Source organism: Protopterus annectens, chromosome 8.part0 (genome assembly GCF_019279795.1).
Source record: "Protopterus annectens isolate FY-2018-M chromosome 8.part0, PAN1.0, whole genome shotgun sequence".
Classification (NCBI taxonomy): domain Eukaryota; kingdom Metazoa; phylum Chordata; order Ceratodontiformes; family Protopteridae; genus Protopterus; species Protopterus annectens.
The window spans coordinates 1,254,001,106-1,254,021,753 of record NC_056741.1 but is presented as its reverse complement, the minus strand read 5'-3'; the positions used below and the strand labels follow the sequence as shown (position 1 = coordinate 1,254,021,753).

At 40.0% G+C, this 20,648-nt stretch overlaps 1 protein-coding gene across 1 annotated transcript in view; it reads left to right on the top strand.

The window, feature by feature from the left end:
* The window catches only part of TMEM220 (transmembrane protein 220), a 377,894-nt gene extending 371,644 nt beyond the window's left edge, over nucleotides 1-6,250 (top strand). Inside the window, exons 4-5 of the mRNA XM_044080747.1 lie at nucleotides 5,984-6,107; nucleotides 6,187-6,250. Coding sequence (XP_043936682.1) covers nucleotides 5,984-6,107; nucleotides 6,187-6,250 — 188 coding nt within the window. The remainder of the gene's footprint in view (nucleotides 1-5,983; nucleotides 6,108-6,186) is intronic.
* Nucleotides 6,251-20,648: the final 14,398 nt, after the last annotated feature.

Here is a 20,648-nt window from a genome sequence, read left to right as displayed (position 1 = left end):
AATTATCAGACACCATCCCTTTGGATGTCTCTACCCCAGCACGTGGTGCTGCTAGGCCTCCTGCAGCCATGTCTATAAAGGCCTTTGCCAGGGCTAAAGCAGCCAAAACTGTTAAATCAGTGCCTGTTAAGACCCCCTCACATAGGTCCACTTCTAGTTCACAAATGCTTACTCTGGCAGAGGATTTAATCTCCTTAATTAGGGGATCCCAATCTCACCCAGACAGGGCCTCTCAGCCTCCAGAAAAGAGACCTAGAGCAGAGCCCCGAGCCAGTGTCCTCTGATGATTCTTCGGATGACTCAGACATTACAGATCAGCCAGAGGCTCCTTTTTCTACTTATGAAGATTCCGATGCTGAAGAATCCATTCCATCTGCCTCTCCACCAGAGGAATTTTCCTTTGGGGAAACCTTACATGCCATGAGAGAACAATTCCAATGGCAGGGACAAGATTTCTCAGATTCAAGAAAAGGCTTAGGACCTTTCTGCACTTACCACAACATAGGCCCTTAGCTATACCTCCAGTTCTGCCTGTTGTGGATGATGCATTTAATGATGTTTGCACTGCTCCTGATACTTTACCTCCAGCCCCTGCCAAACCAGATAGATTTTACAGGGTGCCAGACACTCATCACCACCTATACAAGGCCCCACTTGCAGATCCTGAGACTATATCCCAGGGGCCTAAGGCAGTAGCTTCGACCTCAGCAAAAAACCCTCTCCCTTCTGAAAGGGAATCCAGGTCCTTAGAGAGATGGGGGAAAAAAGTTTACACCTCTGCTACTCTCTCAGCTAGAGCTTTAAACTGTCAGTTTCACATGATCCAATACCAAGAGTTTATGCTTGATCGGTTAACTAAGAAGCTGTCCTCTGATGACTCCTTAGATAAGAAATATGTTTTAGAAATGGTGAATAACATTCAGCAGGTTAGTAACCATTCTTTAAAATGTGGCTATGATGCACTGGAGGCTTCATTTAGATCAGCCATGACTGGCACAGTGATAAGAAGGCATGCATGGTTGAAGGAACAGGTTTTGCCGGATCATGTTAAAGCAAAGCTGTTAGATGCTCCTATGGATAAGGCCAGTCTATTTGGTACACCTGCTCAGCAAGTAATGAAGAAAATGGAAGAGAAGGCAAAATCTGTACAAACAGTTAAGGATTTCTTACAGGTTCAGCCCCCAAGGTTTAGCAGGAACTGGCCTGCCAAAATTGGTCCTTTCCAGACTCCTCAAAATCTCAGAGGCAGGAATAGATGCTCTAGAGGCAGAAACCAATCCAGAAGAGGTGCCTATAGAGGACGCCAGTGGCAAGGCAATAACCAGAGGCACAGACACAACCACTGCCACTGCAACAGGACAATCACAGTGACTTGACTCTGACACTGCCTACCAGGGAGCAAATAGCAGCACCTTTAGGTGGAAAGTTAGCCTTATTTTCGAAAAATTGGCACTATATCACAAAAGACAAGTGGATTTTGCAAACCATAGACCAAGGCTACAGGTTCCACTTCCACACCTTACCAGTAAAAAGAGGAATGCCAAACCTACCTCCAAATGAAAAAACAGAAGCTCTAAAGCAGATAGCTCAATTAACAAAGATGAGAGCTGTGGAAAGAGTACCAATAACACAACAGGGCAAAGGATTCTACTCCAGACTCTTCCTAGTACCAAGAAAAGAGAAACGTTGGAGACCTATTCTCGACCTGTCCGTCTTAAACACATACATCATTGTACCAAAATTCAAAATGCTGACCCTACAGCAACTTCTTCCCATGCTGGGCAAGGAGTGTTGGCTGGTAACTCTAGATCTCAAGGAGGCATACCTGCACGTCCCCATACGACCAAATTGCAGAAGATACCTCAGATTTCTTGCAGGATCAGAGCATTATCAATTCTCAGCATTGCCCTTTGGCTTATCTACTGCCCAGAGTATTCACAAAATGCCTGGCATCAGTAATCGCTCATTGCAGGCTACAGGGAATCCAAATTTATCCATACCTGGACGACTGCCTGTTACAAGCGGACAACAAAAGCAAGCTGACAACAGATTTACAAAGAGTCATATGCTTACTACAAGCCCTGGGATACACAGTCAATTTAAAAAAGTCAAGACTAATACCATCCCAGACAAGAACATTCTTGGGTGCGGAATTGGACACAGTAAAACAAATGGCATTCCTAACTGCAGAAAAACAAGCACAACTCCTCTTTACTTCTTGGCATTAACAAAGCAGCACAAACTAACAGCAAGAAAAGTACTGCAGGCCTTGGGCTTCATGGCATCATGCATAATCCTGGTCCCCATGCCAGACTGCATATGAGAAAACTACAGTGGTACCTAAAGAATTTATGGTCTCAACACAGGCACAGCTTAGAAACCGAAATCCCAATAATCCCATGCCTGAAACAAGAGTTCCTATGGTGGGCTCAAGCATGCCAGTCAAACCCAGGCTTGCCCTTCCACAACTTTCAAGCAAACCAAACCATCACAACGGACGCCTCCGACCTAGGCTGGGGGGCGCACATGTTGGACAAGTGCATACAAGGATTGTGGACTCCAGACCAGCTGCACCTGCACATAAACCAAAAAGAAATGCTGGCAGTAAAACTAGCAATCCAGAAATTCAAACCATTCCTCAAAGAAGGCCATTTAATGATAAGGACAGACAACACTACAGTCATGTGGTACATCAACAAACAGGGAGGCACTCATTCATACCCCCTATGCAGAATGACTCTGGACCTTTGGAATATGGCTCTGAGCTACAACATCCAGTTACAGGCAATATTTGTGCCGGAAAAGAAAACACCCTAGCAGACATGTTAAGCAGAACCACCTCGGATGCTCACGAATGGATGCTACACCCGGACATCTTCAAGGCCATCACAAAGAAATGGGGAATGCCACAAATAGACCTATTCGCATCCCCACTCAATCACCAGCTCAAAAATTCTGCACAAGGACATGCCACCCACTAGCATGGAAGGTGGACTCTCTATCCTTCAGTTGGAAAGGCCTGACAGCATATGCATTTCCACCTCTTCCTTTGATGCACAAGGTACTACTGAAAATCAAAGAGGAACGCCCAAGGATAATTCTGATAGCTCCGAATTGGCCAAGACAACACTGGTATCCTTTGCTGAGGAGCATGTCTCAGGGGAGAATGTGGCCAATACCCTGATGCCTTTGATGTTAACTCAGAACAACTACAACATCATGCACCCAAACCTAAAAACCTTGTAACTGACTGCCTGGAACATCACATAACAGCAACTAACCCAGACTTATCCCAAAGGGTTAAAGACATTATCCTTGAAGCCCGCAGACCTTCAACAAGAAGGAACTATGCAGGAAAATGGAAAAGGTTTGTCATTTGGAGTACTGAAAGAGGAAAAGATGTCTCGAACATAGATATTGCTAACATCCTGGAGTACTTGGCAGAGCTTCTACATACGGGCCTGTCCTATTCCTCCATCAAGATACATGCATCAGCTATTTCCGCAGAATACGGCTTCGATCCACCTGTCTTTTCGCATCCTCTACTAATTCCTCAGAGGGATCAAGAATGTAAAACCTCCTAGGAAACCACCATTACCAGCATGGGACTTGAACTTTGTGCTAGAAAAATTGACACTCCCTCCATTTGAACCAGCAGCAACAGCAGATCTTCAACACCTATCATGGAAAACTGCTTTCCTACTGGCAATTACTTCAGCAAGGAGGGTTTCGGAGCTACAGGCCTTAATGGCAGTACAACCCTTCCTAATCTTCCATCAAGATAGAGTGTCCATGAGAACTAATCCTACATTTATGCCTAAGGTGGTATCCAGAGTGTCTTTAAACCAGGCAATCCACCTACCTACCTTCTTTCCCAATCCACAGAACAGGGGAAAGGCTGCTGCATACCTTGGATGTACATAGACAGTTACGCTACTACCTGGACAGAACCAAAAGTAACAGAAAACTGACCAGCTTTTAGTAGCCTATGCAACAGGAAGGGAAGGAAAAGCAATTTCCAAACAGACAGTCTCCAAATGGATAGGAAATTGCATAAGATTCTGTTACTCCTACCATGGAAAACCAGTTCCACAGAACATAAGACCTCATTCTACAAGGGCCACAGCCACTACCACAGCTTTCTTACGAGGAGTGGCAACCAAGGACATTATTGAGGCGGCTACTTGGACCTCCGTGCATACATTTGCCAAGCATTATAATTTACCTCTATACTCTAGATCCCGAGCAGGGTTTGCCACTGCTGTATTGCAAGGGATCCTAACTACACCATAATTCTTCTTCCTCCTCCCTAGTTTGGCTATGGTATTCTACCCATTTGTTATGACTGCAGATGCATCCTTGAAGGACATAGTACAGTTTTGTACCTACCATAAATGTAGATGTCCGAACAGGATAGCATCTGCAGTCAGGATTACCCACCCTCCTTCCCTCTGTGGTACTCCTAGGGTATTTACCCTCCTAATAGCTAGCTGGGGGTCTCTTATGGTGTATTTGTTTGTATATATGTACATACATGCTTATTTTTGTGTTTGCCTTCTACTATTTTGGAAACATTGGCATTTATCCAAAATTTAGCTTTCCTAGAGGGCAACTGGCATCTGGGGCAAGAAACACTGAGGAAAATGGCGTCGGCTGATGCCTTTATACCCGAAGACCAGCAGAGATGACGTCGGGTGAAGTGCGACATCAGCCGAAGCCGGACCCAGACTTTGGAATCCGGCCGACCGAAGGGCTGCCTGACGACAGGACAACCCATTTGTTATGACTGCAGATGCTATCCTGTTCGGACATCTACATTTATGGTAGGTACAAAACTGTACTTTAGTGCTTCTTTTAGCTCCCAGCTTACTTTAAGTGTTTTTCATGCATTCTTGGTCCTTTTGTGTTTTCTTCTTCAGTGCAGAAAAGGTGATTTTTTTTCAGATGTTCAAAGATGTACTTCACAAAGTAATAACGGACCTTTCCTTCTCTACATTCTTGCCAAACCAAAAATTGTCAGCTGTTTTTGTTCATCAGTGATTGACAGTTGTTATTTCATAGCGAGAACAAGGCACATGGCCGCCAACTGTATTTTTCTTTATACTGTGTTTAGTGTTCTGGAAAAGTCTGAAACTGAAATTCACTTTTTTAGTATTTTAATAACCTTAGCAAGACAGTAGTCTCAGGATGTAAAATTGTGGGTTGTGTCAGGTGATCCTTTCTGAAGCAACATGACATTTGAGTAGAAAAACTGAGTGGTAGGGGACGTGGGGATGAATGTAGTGAAGGCTTTGGGTGCACTAAAATATAATATGGGGGAAAATAGCTTTGGGATAATATTAAATGCAGTTGAGTGTGATATTTTCCTTTAAACGCTATATCAAGTACAACTCCACCTTTTTTTTTTTCAGCTGATTATATATCACATACATCATGATTTTCTAAAGGCAGCCATTTCCTTTGTTTTAGCTGTATTCCTTGTGGACCACTGTTACAATAAGTGGTACTATACTCATAGTGCAAGCTCCAATTTATGCTTAATTACTGCACTTCCATACAGTATAAATTGGTTTTGTTTTACAATAGTACATATTTAGTCAACATGTATATGCTTGACAGTATTTGTTATCTCGCTTGTTTAGAAATGCCTGCCATCCTGAATTCGCTAGGTAGTATAATATAAAATGCAAGGATTGCATTCATAATGCATGCTGATAATTGTGCCTTGCTCTTATATTACTTCTTACAGAGTCCGTCTGTATGTTTTTTTGTAATAAACTGTGGTGTGACTTCCATTCAAATACCTACCCAGACACCCAAGTTGGGTTAAGTCATATTTTTCCCTTAAGAAGTATGCTGGGGTGACATGAGTTTCATTTCAACCAGTACTGGGAAACTATGGGTGTTGGAAAGGGGGTTGCTGTTACTTTGGTAATTTGCTGGGAGAGAGTATGAGAATGTCAGCACTTTATTTTGTTTACAGAAAACTTGCTGTGGAAGAGCACATCCAAGCTGCATATGATAGGTTGTGCAGTAGGAGCTGCGTATCTTGGATGGTCCATACGTCATCATCTGTCCAGAGACATAATTCATGAAGAAGAGGGAAGGTAGGTTTTAACATGATGACATAACAGACTAAGTGTTTCACGAGAACAATTCTTATATCTTAACATGTTGGTATTTCAGGGAGCTGTTTGGCTTAACTATCATTCTCATCTGGTTGCTTCTTGCGTACCCATCGGGAAAGTAAGTTTTATTTTAATCTGTCACTTTATCACTGTTCAAAGCCAGATTTTCATTGTTAACTTGCTGTAAGACTTCATATGATTGTCTCTTGATTTTCAGTTTATCATTTTGTTTTTACTTGTACATATAGAAGTATAAGTATGCTCGGAGGCAGAACAATGGCTAATTCTTTTGTGACCATCTCAGAAGTTGTACAGCCTCTAGACTTTTTAAACAGTATTGGCTTTTAAAATTTGTGCACAAATTTATATGTTGGCAAAAATAAACTAGTATACACTCTTCATTCTACAACATTACTAAAATATTGCATGGAGGAGGATTTTATGTGATTTTAAATACACAACTAACTCTGCTGTGGACAGAATTAGGTTCATGGGTTAGAACTAGGCAGGCATAGTTTTCAGTGTTTATTTGGTGTAGGTAGACCAGGATTGGGAGTACTGGGTGATGTGGTGGGGGGTGCCGTGGAGCCCTTTTGCCTAGGGCACCTGTTGACCTAAGGCCACTCCTGTAGGCAGGTAGTTTGAACAGCACCCCAGGAAGTATCAATGGGAGGCTTATTTCCCTTTTTGATAAGAGCTATACTACTAATCCATGGGGTAAATTTTAGATGATTCTGTCCAATTATCAAGGAGGCTAAGATATTGCACCGTTTAACATGCAAGGGAAGTTTGCTTTAAAGATCCTTTGAATATGGAATGTGTCCAAGGTGTTCTGTTTAAGTTGCAATGTAAGCTGAGAGTTTCGGAGTCAGTTCCTAAGATTACAGGTTGTTCTCAGGTTGAGGTCATCTTGTGCAGGGATCTCCTACTCAAAGGACCATGAAGGCTGTGTGATTATGTTGTCACTCAGACAAGGGCACAATCTCCAAAACAAAAAGAAAGGTATTCAGTGCAAACATGAATGTAATGTAGCAGCTTCCTTCACCTATAATTATTCTGGTTTGTGGGGTGCTTGAAGCCAGTGAGACATGAATTTGAGATCTCTGATTAATAAAACTGGGTCTTTTGTAGCCTGAAAGGCAAAAACAAGATCTGTGTGTATGAATCTGTACAAGACACACTTTTGGTTGTAAAAAAAGGGTTGTGACAATTGAGTCTACAGGATTGCAGATGAATAGGACATTATTCATATGTTCTTTTCCCTATTTAAATCTTTATTTTTAATTAAGTTGGTTTTGCACATACAGTTCTGCAGTAAGCTAGGAGATTTAATTAAACTGTTATATTTAGAGCATTGCATAATATCCGAATTCTAGTTTTTGTTGTAAACTTCCATACATTTCTGTGTGGTTGGGATTCAGAGATAATTGCTAGGCAAACCATGGGTATTCAACTTGAGAAGCTTCAGCAGGTTTCTTTTGCACCTCTTAAACAACATTAGTTTAAAATTATCTAAAACTGTAGATAGTACTTTTAAAGAACAAAATTTAAAATGCTCTAAAACTGTAGAGAATACTTTTAAAGAAAAAAATCGAGAATGTTAAATTAACAACTCCTATTACTACTGAAATTCAGAAGGATTCATCAGGAGACGAAATTAATATAAAGTGTTACACTTCTCTTACGTCTGTAGTTTACATTTACTTTAATTTCTGGAAATACTCTGTACTAGTGTTAAATCTGCAAGTGGTTCAAAAACAACAGATATGACCCGTTTTTTTTTTTTTTTTTGGATGTTTTACTTTCATGTTTGAGTCAGTTTCCTTACAACCACTCCTACCAAATGATGTCAGCTTAGATAATGGCAGTGATTTACATACACCAGCAAAACATTTTGGGAAACCTAAAACAAACTATTTTAGTTGAACACCTGCTTACTTATTGTGTCTCCTTAATAGATCAAAACATTAATTTCCATGTATGTGTATTTTGCTTGAGAGACAGATACTAATATACAAGATTCCCAGTTGCTGCACTTAACATAGAAAATAGTAGCTAGTGTACATATTAAGGCTTTGTGTGTTCAGTTTTTCATGATGTAGTGGTGTTTATCAACAAAATTAATTGCAAAATACAATTTTTGTATCAAACACTGAAAATTTTGATACAGTATGCGATAAGGAGATCATTCCCATTACTAAGGGCCAGTTATGGCATACTTAGTGGCATGTACACAGATTTAGGTTTGTAGCAATACACTTTACAAAAAGAATTGAATCAGATGTATATACGTTAAGAACTAAATCAGTCCAGTATAAAATTCTTACTGCATTCCATTATACTTAAAGTAAGCTATATTTTAAGGGACATATACATGGTTTGTCACATTAGCACTATGGAAAAACAAACTGAATATTGTACATGCTTACTGGCATGTATATGGATTTAAGATTTGTAGCAATATTCAGCCTCTTTGATAAGTAAAGTTAATAAGGTGAAAATTCGTTGTACTCCCAAGTCTATGTTTTTTACAGTCTCTTGAGTTTCACCAAATGTAGTTTGAGGTTTACCTCCATGTCTGAAAAAATACTAATTGTAGAAGAATGGAAGATAACTGCCTTTTTATTTTGTTTGTATTTGCTTATCAGGGTAGAGCAGTGATCTCCATGGACTTATTCAGTCTCAGTCTTGGTGAGCTCTCTGGTTAAGTGAGTTGCCCAGCCACACAGGCAACAGAGGCAATCAAACCCTGAACCAAAGGAAATGGCTTGTTAGTAGATCCTTAATCCTGTGTGTGAACTTCCAAATTACTTGGCATGCAAAAGTTTCTTAAACAGTGACGGTGAAATAAGTGGATAGACTTGTTAATTCAAGAAAAACTGAAAATTTAAGATACTCTTTCTAAGTGTTTACCTAATGTGTCCTTCACCATATTCCTTTTGTGGCTGTAGGGTGTTTTCCTGAATCAGCATTGTTTTTTTCTCTAGCTGATAAGTAAATGATGCTTTTTTTGTCTCATTTCTTAGTATAAAATAATATGAAAATGTAATAAAATGTATGTGTATAAACTATGTTATTGTAGACATCTTTCTGACTTTACATTCATGCTGAGTTAATAAAAAAGGTACCAAGTCAACTCTTCTTATCCTGTGAGCTCATCAGACTCCTTACTACTGTCACATGCAGTGCCTAACTAAATTGATCTGGAGTCCGCAGCTTGTATATGTTCTTCGCTTTTTCATTGTTAGCTACTCTGTGAATATGAGGCCATTCAGGTAGTGCACAACAAAATATGTAGGTTAATAAATCTCTCAAAATACAGACAAAACCTTTGCCATCTCCTGGAAACCTGATTGCCTTCATGCCACTGAAGGTAGCGCTTTGCTTTTCAGTAGCAGCAGTTTATAAGCTACTGAGTGAGTGTCTTTTCTCTGTTTGTGAAATAAACATGCTAGTTGTATTCTTCATATCTTTCGCTTATCAAGGTCCCATTTTACTCTTTGTTAAAAAAGTTATTCATAATCTAGTTCCTTCTGTGTTGAACTTGCTCATCCTTAATGATACAGGCCTTCTTTCAATACTGAACTTCAGGTGTGAGTTTTGTAGTGATTTCATACAAAATGCTATCTAGAAATGCTTTTAAATTGCCCGGATTTATCCAGCTGTTTATCCCCATCCTTGTATCTCCAACTATTGGTTTTCATACTGCTTCTGTCATTCCCTTCGTACACTTTCCCTTTGTACTGTTCCCCTGCATGATTTCTTGCTCTTCTTTATACACTTAATCCTTACTTTTCTTACTATTTTCTTAAGATGCACTAATACCTACAGAATCTTCCTGATCTCGGGGAAAAGTTCTTGTTAATACACCTTAACCCAGGTATAAGAGAATTAGAAAGTAATCTATACATCAGACTTTAGTTTGCATTCTGTGCTACTTTACTCTGTTCATGTTAGTCTAAGCTGTACATTTATGTTGATCCATGCCACAGGTTGCATTGATTTTTTTTTTGGTGGGGTTATTGTATTGCAATTTGTGTATTCTGCATTTTATGTACATCTGTGGACATTATATTATGATCCCCAGTTTGGAGCTGAAAATGGTTTCTTGAAACAGTTTGTTCAGTAAACAGACAAATACATAAATAAACAAGGATTCCATGATAGAAATGCGATATTTTTGTGAACAGCACTGAAAAGTGGCATCACAAAACTTGAGTTCTAAGGAAAACATCAAAATTCACAATTCATTCTGAACAATTGTTAGTGTTTCTGAAAGGAGAGCTCCATTTTACTGCCCTTCCCTTTTGTGGGATTGCTGTGCCTCACAACAAGAAGAGTACTGTGAAAAATAGTGCAATCTCAACATTAGTACTCAAATCAGACAACTCACAATTTTCTGATTGCCAATCACTGCTGCCTCAAACTTCTGACTGGCACCTATAAAGGACTATCCCTTATCTCTGGCCTCTAATGAAGAACCTTTGTCTGTTCTGGGACAGAAATTTCCTTACTGATATGTTGTGACAACTCCTTGAACTGCTGGTTCATGGGACCTGAATTTTGTGACCCCAAAAATTGCTTTTCTACTGACCATCACTTCTGCTGAATGAATTTATTCACAGGATTCATCGGTAGTAACTAGGCATGCAGTCCAGGAGAACATTAAGGAGCTGAGCCCAAATTCCCAATTGTCTCAAAGCACTATCTGGTTAAGTGACTTGTTCAAGGTCACACAGCAGATAAATGAAGGCCAGGGGAATTGAACCCTGTACCACAGGAAGTAGCTCATTAACAGCTCATAGCCTTAATCATTTGCCCCATCTGAATGCAGTTGTATGTAGATCATAGCCTTCATTTCCTTAAGGATCATATGTCTTATAGCATAGCTCAGTTAATTCCCTGGTCTTTTTCAAAATCACATACACTAAAGTTGCTAGGTTTGCTGTTAACCAGCCTTTCAGCTCCTATCATTGCCTCTTTCAAATCTCCAACTGGTTGGAATTCCATCATCATCTCCTACTTCCTCAACTGGTTATCATTCTATCTTTAACAACCTTACCTTTTGCCCTGGCATCACTTCTGTCATCTTACTCAATACCCCCAACTGGGACACTTCAGAGCTGTGATCAAAAATCTTTGGAAATCTATTGGTCAGCATCTGTATAGCTACTCTATTGCCCAGTCCTGGACAAACTATGTTTTCCATCAGAATGATTACTAATTCTCATGAATTCAAAAAAGCTCTTAAACATTACTGGCTAAACTCCTGGAGCTGCCCTGTAAATACACAACATGATTAATATCTTTTCTGTTTTATTATTTACGTATACTTACTGTAGTCTGTACTAACTTGCTTTTTTATACTCTACTACCTTGTATCCATGTTCTTACTTCTTATTTCACTATGCTTGTCTCCCTTTTCTAATCATTACTGAGCTTCATCTCCACCTTTCTTATATTCAGCGTCTTTTAAACTTTTTTCTGCTCTCCTAGTACTTATATTCTTATCTTGCTATATACTCATCCTATCTTATCAGTTTACTTATGTTTATACTATTTAGTCATTATAATATAGTGTTAGTCTGTATAATATACTTTCTTAATTGTAAAACACTTGTAGTCCAAAAAATGGCAGGTAGTTCCAGTGTACACTCTTCTTTATTCAACCACAGTTGTATAAGCGCTTTCACAGGTAACTTCTAACTTCACAGATAAGTTTAGGTAACCCTTGAATCACAGGTTATAATGGATGTAGATATATGTTTATATTTGAGCACATTTTTATATCTGTATATTTATATGTGCATTTTTTTATATATGTATTCTTTATACATGTTTTGTATGTGTATGTTATGCATTATACTTTTTAGAATCATGTTTTCACAGTGAAGGAGTGAATATTTTTACTTGATGAAGGATGTTTCTTTAAGATGATTGTGACTTAATTAGTTGGTTCAAGGTATATAAGATACATAGTAGACAGCATGCATTTGTATCTGAAGAAGCAGAAGTTATCTGTGAAAGCACTTATACATCTGTGGTTGAATAAAGAAGAGTTTTTTTACACTGGAACTACCTGCCATTTTTGGGACTACAAGTGTTTTACATTTAATTGCAGTTTTCCTGGTAGACTGAAGCCTCTAGTAAGGAAGGTCTGGTTTTATACTTTCTTAATTGTTAGTATATTGTAACTTTTTGTATTGGAGCTTTTCTCCATAGGCCTCCATTGAAAAAGGGCTTTTGCTCAATCGGACATTCCCAGTCATAAAATAAATAAATAAATAAATTCTTGAGAATGGTGCAGAGGGCAAGCTAATCTTCCATACATTTGGTTGTGTACTGTGTGTTGTAAAGACAGCAGGTATACAAAACAGAGATCAGTTATTTATTTACTTTGCTCCTACAATGGATTATTATTATTTATTTTTTACTTGTACACAGTTCTTGAGCAGATATTGCCCAAAATGGATTACCCCCTGTGGGATGTATGGGTTAAGTTTATCACTGGGTTTAGATGAATGTGTTTACATCACTACTTGGAAGTGTTATATCAAGATCAATTAACTTTTGAGTAGGGGGATTAGATTCCACTTGCCTCCAAAGTTGCACAGTCTTGACATTTGTTTGTTTAGAGGAGTGGGCATGTGTGCATGGAGTTGCATGGGGGTATGTTAGGGGGAATTGCCCCCTAAAAAAAGCATGCAGTAAATATGCAGATTGCTTTGACTTGGCTTCCCCCAATGTTTATTGGGGTATAACAAACCAAAGAAATATTTAGTTCAGTGAAACACACACACACACACACACACACACACACACACACACACACACACACACACCTACACCTACTTTTTTTTTCAAGAGGGCCCCTATTCAGTGGCCTTCACCCCATCTCTTTACTTATGTTACTAACTCAGCAGTTGCAAATTCATGCAGAAAGAAGAAAATTCCAAACTGAATCACTGCAGACAAACACCAGTAGTTTTTAGAGTAAAAGAACACTTGGGAATCCCAAGCCAGGGAATAAAAATCAATAAGTTGATACTTTGTACACAACTGTTTTTCCCTATCCACTTACAGACTGGTAGTAATTGTGGTGATAAAACATTCCACTGGAAGTGTTTGCCTGAATTGCTTTATTCAGGAATGGGTCAGTGGTGGACCTCTTTGGTAGGTGGTTCTGAAATGTAGAATGTAATTTTATGAATTACTATAGGTTAGGCCTGTACTCCAGGAATAAAGCATTCTTTTATTATAACTTTTCTGCATGGCATTTTGCCCTGATGCTCACCTTCTATCTTTCAGGCTCCAATCATTCCCTTTTAGGTTTGGATAGTGTTTATGTTGCAGGAATATGCAGTTTAGAGGATGACACTGTTGTGTGTTCTCTTTCATCACAAAAAAAAGTCTTTGAATGTGCTAACTCTTTGGGAATATCATTTTATCCTAGGCCTCGGCTGGTTGGATGACCCTGAAGCTGTTTAGTTGCAGTACTGTGGGGTATAAAATCCTCATGTGTGGGTGCAGGGAGATTTGCTCCCTTCAGAAATGCTTGTTTTGCATTTTGTTAATGCTGATAATACAAGAGTGACGTTATCTTGAACATGTTTGGGTGCTCAGTTTTCATATTGTCTTTGTGATGTGAATCATAAAATCATCTTCTTTATATTTTGTTTTTTGTGCATGTCTTTTTGCAGGTGCAACCCCATGTTTAAGAGGGAGTTATGAACTAAGGATCCTAAGACACCTGGGCCCCTTAACCTTTTTGCAGGAAAGCCATGCCTAGAACAATGAGTGATCATGGTCTGAGACTTGTGTCTTGAGATTTAAAACTAGAAATCTGCATAACAGTATGGAGTACCAGAGAAGGATGTACCCACCTAGATGGAATGAGCACCCTCATATATCCTCATATCTGTAATGTTCATTAGGCCATTTTGTCTGCTTTATCCATTAAACCGTAATTAAGAGGAATTTAGTTTGGATTTCTTTTCTATTCTTTGTTACACTTTGGGGTCTTTCATGTATTCTCTGCCTGTCCTTATTTTATCCCTATGGTGTACATTTGCCACTTACACTGAATAGAAAGGATTTCCTTGCAAGCTGTTATTGCCAAGACATAACAGTTTTAAAGTTACAATTATGATAGCTTTTCCTCTTTATATCTAATGTCCCTCAAACTGCTGTGCAAACTGTCAGTGCACATATTACAAATATGTGCTCATACATGCTATATACCAAGTTTTCCTGAACCTTGGGTATTGCCTTTTTAACACTGAGTACTCCAAAGAGAGTGTACAGGTGGTAGTGAACTCCCATTCATCCTTCCCTCCCCAAGCAAGGTGAGCATTTTTGTCTGTTTTGCTCCTCCCCTCCTCACATTGGCTTTGTAGGGCTTGATATGGTAGTTAAACCTAAGCCACCAGCATCAAATATGACAACCGTTTATGCCTTCAGGCTGACTACCCATATAAAGAAAATATCTTATTTATTTATTTGTTTACATTTGTTAACCGGGAGAGTCTGACTGGACACAGGTCCGTTTTCAGCGGAGGCCTGGGGAGAAAAGCTCCACATTAAGTATTATTTGCATTATACAGTTAAACATAGCATTTAAATATAGACATTAGTCCAGTTAAGGACGCAAGACAAGAAGAAGACAGATGTAAAACAGCTGTAGAACATAGTACAATTTTAAAATATGGTGACATATACTAAATATGGTTAAAATGTAGTTGAGATTCATCAGTGAACAACTGATACAATCTGTTTTTGAGGTACATAACAGCCATTAGCAGTTGTTGCTACAAGAAGTTAGTATTATGTGGTAGGTAGCTGGGAACATGAGTAGCCAAGCTTGCTAAGAGTAGGTTGTTGATAGGGGTCTGAGAGAGGCAGTGGGTGGGGAGAGTGGATGGTATTAGAGGGGGGGTTGCAACTTGCAAGGACATATCTGGCAAGTTTTGAAGTGTGATTTTAGCAAGGATTTAAAGTGGGTGCAAGAAGTTACAGAGGTAATTGAGGATGGGAGGGAGTTCCAGAGTTTGGCTGTAGTGCAGGAGAATAATGCTTCTCCAGCAGAGTTAATGGCTCTTGTGACCTGTAGGAGGTTCTTGTGGCTGGATCTTAGTGGTCTTGTGGTTATGTAGGGTTGGAGTAAATTCTGGAGAGATGGGACTTTTAGTGGTTGGTTTATTAGTTTGTGGGCAAGCGTGAGTTGGTACCATTGAAGGAGGTGGGGGAGCTCTAGCCAGCCCAATTCTGCTAGTGAGAGACAGTGGTGAGTACGGTAGGAAGCCCCTGTGGCGAATTTTGTTGTAGCAGGTTTTGAGCTTATTTAGATCGCATTGTCTAAGGTTAGTAAATATTGGAGAGGCGTAGAGTAGGGTAGAGATAAGATGAGAATTTGCTACCAAAATTTTAGCTGCTTTGGTAAGTAGTTGCTGATTTCTATATAATGCTCCTAGTTTTTTGTGCACTTTTTTAATGGTCATGGAAATGTGAATGTCAAAGTTCAGTTTATTGTCTATTTCTACTCCTAGTAATTTGGTGTGTTCTGTAGGATGGATGGTGGTGGTGTCTTTTGCTGTGATGTTAAAGTGAGAGCTGTCTAGGGTAAGTTTGGTGGGTTGGAAGATTAGTAATTTTGTTTTGTTTGGGTTGAGTATTAGTTGGGCATCGGATAACCAAGTTTCAATAGAAGAAAATGCTTCCTGTGTGACTTTTTGCAGTTCTGGTAGGGAGTGGGCTGTGCAGATGATGGTTGAGTCATCTGCGTATTGTATGAGTGTGCCATGTGTTGTGGCTGAGGGTAGATTATTGGTGAAAATAGAGAAGAGTAGGGGTCCCTGGATGGACCCTTGGGGAACTCCAATGGAGACTGGTAGTTGGGGGGATAGGTTGTCCTGCCAAACAACTGCTTGTTGGCGGTCAGATAGGTAACTCTGAAACCAGTTGATGACTGGTTGAGAGAAGGATAGGTTATTGAGAAGAGAAATGAGTTGTTTGTGTGGGACCATGTTGAAAGCTTTAGAGAGGTCTAGGAAGGTAGCTGAGGAGAGATAACCTGCATTTTTATTTTGTAGGATAGTGTTAGAGAAAGAGAGTAAGGTGGTGGGTGGTACTATGGTTAGGTCGGAAACCGTGTTGTGTGTTGGAGAGGAGGTTGTTAGCGAGGCGGTGATCTGAGACTTGAGAATGAATGCATCTCTCTAGTATTTTGGAGAGTGGTGAGAGAATAGCTATGGGGCGGTAATTGGTTAGATCTGTGGAGGGGCCTCCTTTGTGTACGGGAATTATGTGTGAGACTTTCCATAGTGTAGGAACATAACTTTCTGACAGAGATCTGTTAATCAAGAGTGATACTGGGTATGCTAGAGCGTCAGCTGCAAGTTGAATGTATTCACCTGGGAGGTTGTCTGCTGCTAATCTGGTGGTTTTAAGTTTAGTTAGTAGTTGTTTTATTTTGGAGGTAGGAACAGGAGAGAAAGAGAAGCTAGTTGGGAGATTGTTGGCTCTAGTTGATGATATGGGTATGTGGGGGGGGGTTGTGTTGTCTAGCTAGTGATAGTACGGTTTGTGTGAAGTGATTGTTGAAAGAGGTAGCAATATTTTCAGAGGAGTGAGTTAAGTTAGGAGAGTGGGTGTACTTACTTTGCCTGGGTGGAGGATGGAGTTTATTGAGGACCAGAATTGTTTGGGGTTATGTTGGGAGGAGATAAGGGCAGACTGGTAGTATTGGATTTTGTCCTGTTTTATAAGCTTTTTGGTTCTATTGCGTAGTTCTAGGAATTTTTGCCCAGTAGAGGGGGTTTTGGTTTTGCGCCAGTTGTCCCACGCTTTATCCCTGTTTTTCATTTCAGACTTTGTGTTTTTTTGTAGCTATGGGGATTGTTGGGCTCTAGTTTGGGAACGTCTTATGGGGGGCGTGGTAATTAAGGATGCTCAGGAATGTTTTATTAAAGTAGTCAACTGCGTCATCTAGTTTGAGGTATTTTAGAGGTTGCCAGTTACAGTCTTTTAGGGATGAGCTGAATGAGAGAGGGTTGAAGTTAGTTTTTTTGCATATTTGACGGTAGATGATGGGTTTTGCTTTATAAAGGTGTTTTCTTAGTAAGAAGGTTGGGGAGTGATCACTGAGGCTGTCAGATAAGCAGCTTGCTATATATGACTGGGGGCTCTTATTGACTAGTATGCAATCAAGGGTAGTGTGTTTGTTGGAGTTATTTATCCTAGTAGGTGACTGGACTAGTTGGGTGAAGCCAGAAGATTTACATGATGGGTTGGGTGGTTGCTAGAGTAGGATTGCCAGTCAGTGTTGAAGTCTCCCAGAATTAAAGTTTCTTGGGGTAGGTGGTGGGTAGTCCAGCTGAGGAGGTTTTCAAGTGGAGGGATGTTGTGGCTAGGTGGGAAGTAGCAACCTATTATGTTTAGGGTTTTATTTTGATTTATTTTAAGGTTGGTATATATTATTTCTTCCTTACCTATTTGGGGAGCTGCAAACTTTAAGATCTGGATGTCTAGATGCTGCTTAAATATTATAGCTATACCACCTCCTTTTTTGTTTAGTCGGTCTACTCTTAGTATATTGTAACCAGTAGGGAGGATTTGCTCATTAGTAATGTGTGGTTTTAACCATGTTTCTGTAAGGATCACTACATCAGGGGAGTAGAAGTCTATGGTGGCATGGAATTCATGCACCTTGTTGCATATACTTCTAATATTTAGGCTTATCAGGAGGAGGTCGGTTGGCTTTCTGTTGGCTGTGATTTGTGAGGTGTTGTTTGTAGTCTGATTATGAGGGGAGGGGTTGGAGATAGAGGGACCAGGATTAGGATGGATGTCTCCACTGAGTGTTAGGTTGGATATGGATGAGATTATTAGTTTTATCAATTTCTGTATATGCTTGCTTATAAGGGACGTTTTTTGCTTGTGTTCTGTGGGCAATAGGTATGGTGGTAGGGTTATGTTAGGTTGCGGGGTTGTTTTTAAGTTTAGGTATTGTGGTCTGTAGTCTATATCGAGGGTGTATTGGGAAGGTTGTTGACCTAATGAGAGAGTAGTAGAGTAGAGGTGGGATATGAGTGGTGGTACAGTGGTAGTGGTTGAGTGCAGGAATGGTGGAGGTTTGGTAAGATGTGATGTATGCAAGGAGTGTGCATGCAGTGAGTATAGGTATGGTGTGCTTGTACATATTAGCTGAGTAGGAGGGATAGTAGTGAGACGTTGTAGGAGGAAGTATAGGTGTGGTGATGTTATAGGTTGAAGGGTGGGAGGGGTTACTGTTTGTAATAAAGGGAGGGGAGCATAGCGGGCAACAGATGAAGGAAGACTATCAGTAGGTTTATAGGTTATAATGAAAAGGGCTGGCCCTGATTAGGCTGCAATTGTTCTTGTGGGGAGGGGGAGGATCAGAATACACCAGAAAAGTGGTGGATAGCAATAGTATGATGAAAAGGGCTGGCCCTGATTTCACAGATATCCAAGTCTATAGAAACAATAAGAAAAGGCAGTAGGTACTCTGACTTGCTTGTTTTGCATACCTGTCTTATTGAAATAAAATAAACCAATTTTACCAAGGAGTTATGTGGAAATTAGGAAGACAAGAATTTATAAGAGAAAATGTTTAGTAGAAGTAGAGAAGCAGTAGAGCATACAAATAGTACAGCATCTAAAGACAGATTGCAGTTAGAAGTACAGAATGGGGGGCAGCTAATGTTCTGAAACAATAAGAAAATCAGTAGGTACTTTGGACTTTGTTTTGCATACCTTTCTTTTGAAATAAAATAAACACTTGTAACCAGGAGTATGTGGGATTTAGAAAGACCACAAGTTATAGGAGAAACGGTTAAGTAATACTAGAAAAACAGCAGGGCTTTCAAATAGTTGAAACAGCTTGCAAAGGGAGACTGCTGTTAGGAAGTACAGTATGGGAAGGGGCAAACTAACGTCCGCGATGGAGTGCTTTACTTAAAAATAGAAATTAAACAAGGGCTAGCAATTAATTTTGTCTGGAGGATAAAACATACTTTTTGCATATTTTGAAAATAACACTCATTCCAAGGTTGCCTGGTTCTGGTAAAGAGCACTGCAGGCCAATAGATCGAACTTGGCTTGGTGGGGATCCAGGGAAAGTAGAATTAAAAGAAGTTTTTGTATATTTTGAAAATAACACTCATTCCAAGGTTGCCTGGTTCTGGTAAAGAGCACTGCAGGCCAATAGATCGAACTTGGCTTGGTGGGGATACAGGGAAAGTAGAATTAAAAGGAGAAGCTTAGGTATGAGCATTCCATCCAAAGAGACAGGCAGCTACACCAAGAGGATTTTAAAAATCTAGATCTTGAATCAGAATCCTATTTGCACCAGAGCTGAAATCAAACTTTATCTCTTTAAAGACAGTTTGTGCTTCTTGTACAAGATGTTTCAGTGATATGGAATGTTCTGTTTCAGAATACAGTTTATTTTGGTGCTTCCAGACTAAAAGGCTTTTGATCTTCTTAATGTTGAACACATTGCTGACTAGCTAAAGTGGACGCTAGTCCTACTATCATAGCAATAGTGGAATGTACAGGGAACTGCCAGAGATCTTACAGCTTCAGCAAACCATTTGTTAGTACTGTAGTGTAGAAGCAATTTGCTTCTTGGCCATGCAAGAAGGAGAACTTTTTATCCAAGATTATTTTTTGCTGCCTTCATTTCATTACTTAGTCTGTCTTCTGCCCTAGTGACCCTTTTATTTGTCATCTTGCCCATCATAGGTTCATAGGTTCATAGGTTGGTACTAGGCTATCAGCCCTAGGGCCTATACAAGCCTAGCCATATCAATTCCCTGGCTATTTCTTCCTACATTATTTACTTTCCTGGACCCCTGTCTAGCAGGGCGACTGACGTGATCCCTGGGGTGAATTTCCTTTCTCCCATCCAATCGTCAAGGTTCCTCTTGAAGAGATCCAAAGAGGCACTCTGCTTGACATGTATGGGCAATCTATTCCAGAGTCTGGGGAGTCTCTGGGTCAGGAAACTATCCCTCCAGCATGTTTTGTTTATTGTGATGACAAGGTTTAGATCCCTGGAGCGTGTAGCTCTGAGGGATTGGGATTTCCTTAAGTGTAGCATGTCCAACAGCTCTGGGTTTGACATGGCCTTGTATGTTAAGCAGAGATCGCCTCTGAGTAGACGATATGCGACAGATTATAGCTGAAGTTTTTTAAGGCGGTCAGCGTAGGGCATCTGTTTTAGGCCTGTGATTCTTTTAGTGAGGTATTTCTGAGGCCTTTCCAGTTGTTGCAGATGTCTTGAGAGGTACATACCAAATAGGGCGTTGTATTCTATAATGGGTTTAATGAGGGATGAGTACAGTGGGACAATGACCTCCTTTTTTCTGGATGAAAAGCCCTTCATGATGAGGTGTGCCACATAGAAGGATTTCCTGACTGTTGTGGCGATGTGGTTATCGAAGGTGAGACCACTGTCCACCTGTGTCCCTAAGTCTCTTATCACACTTTCTGTGTTTAGTG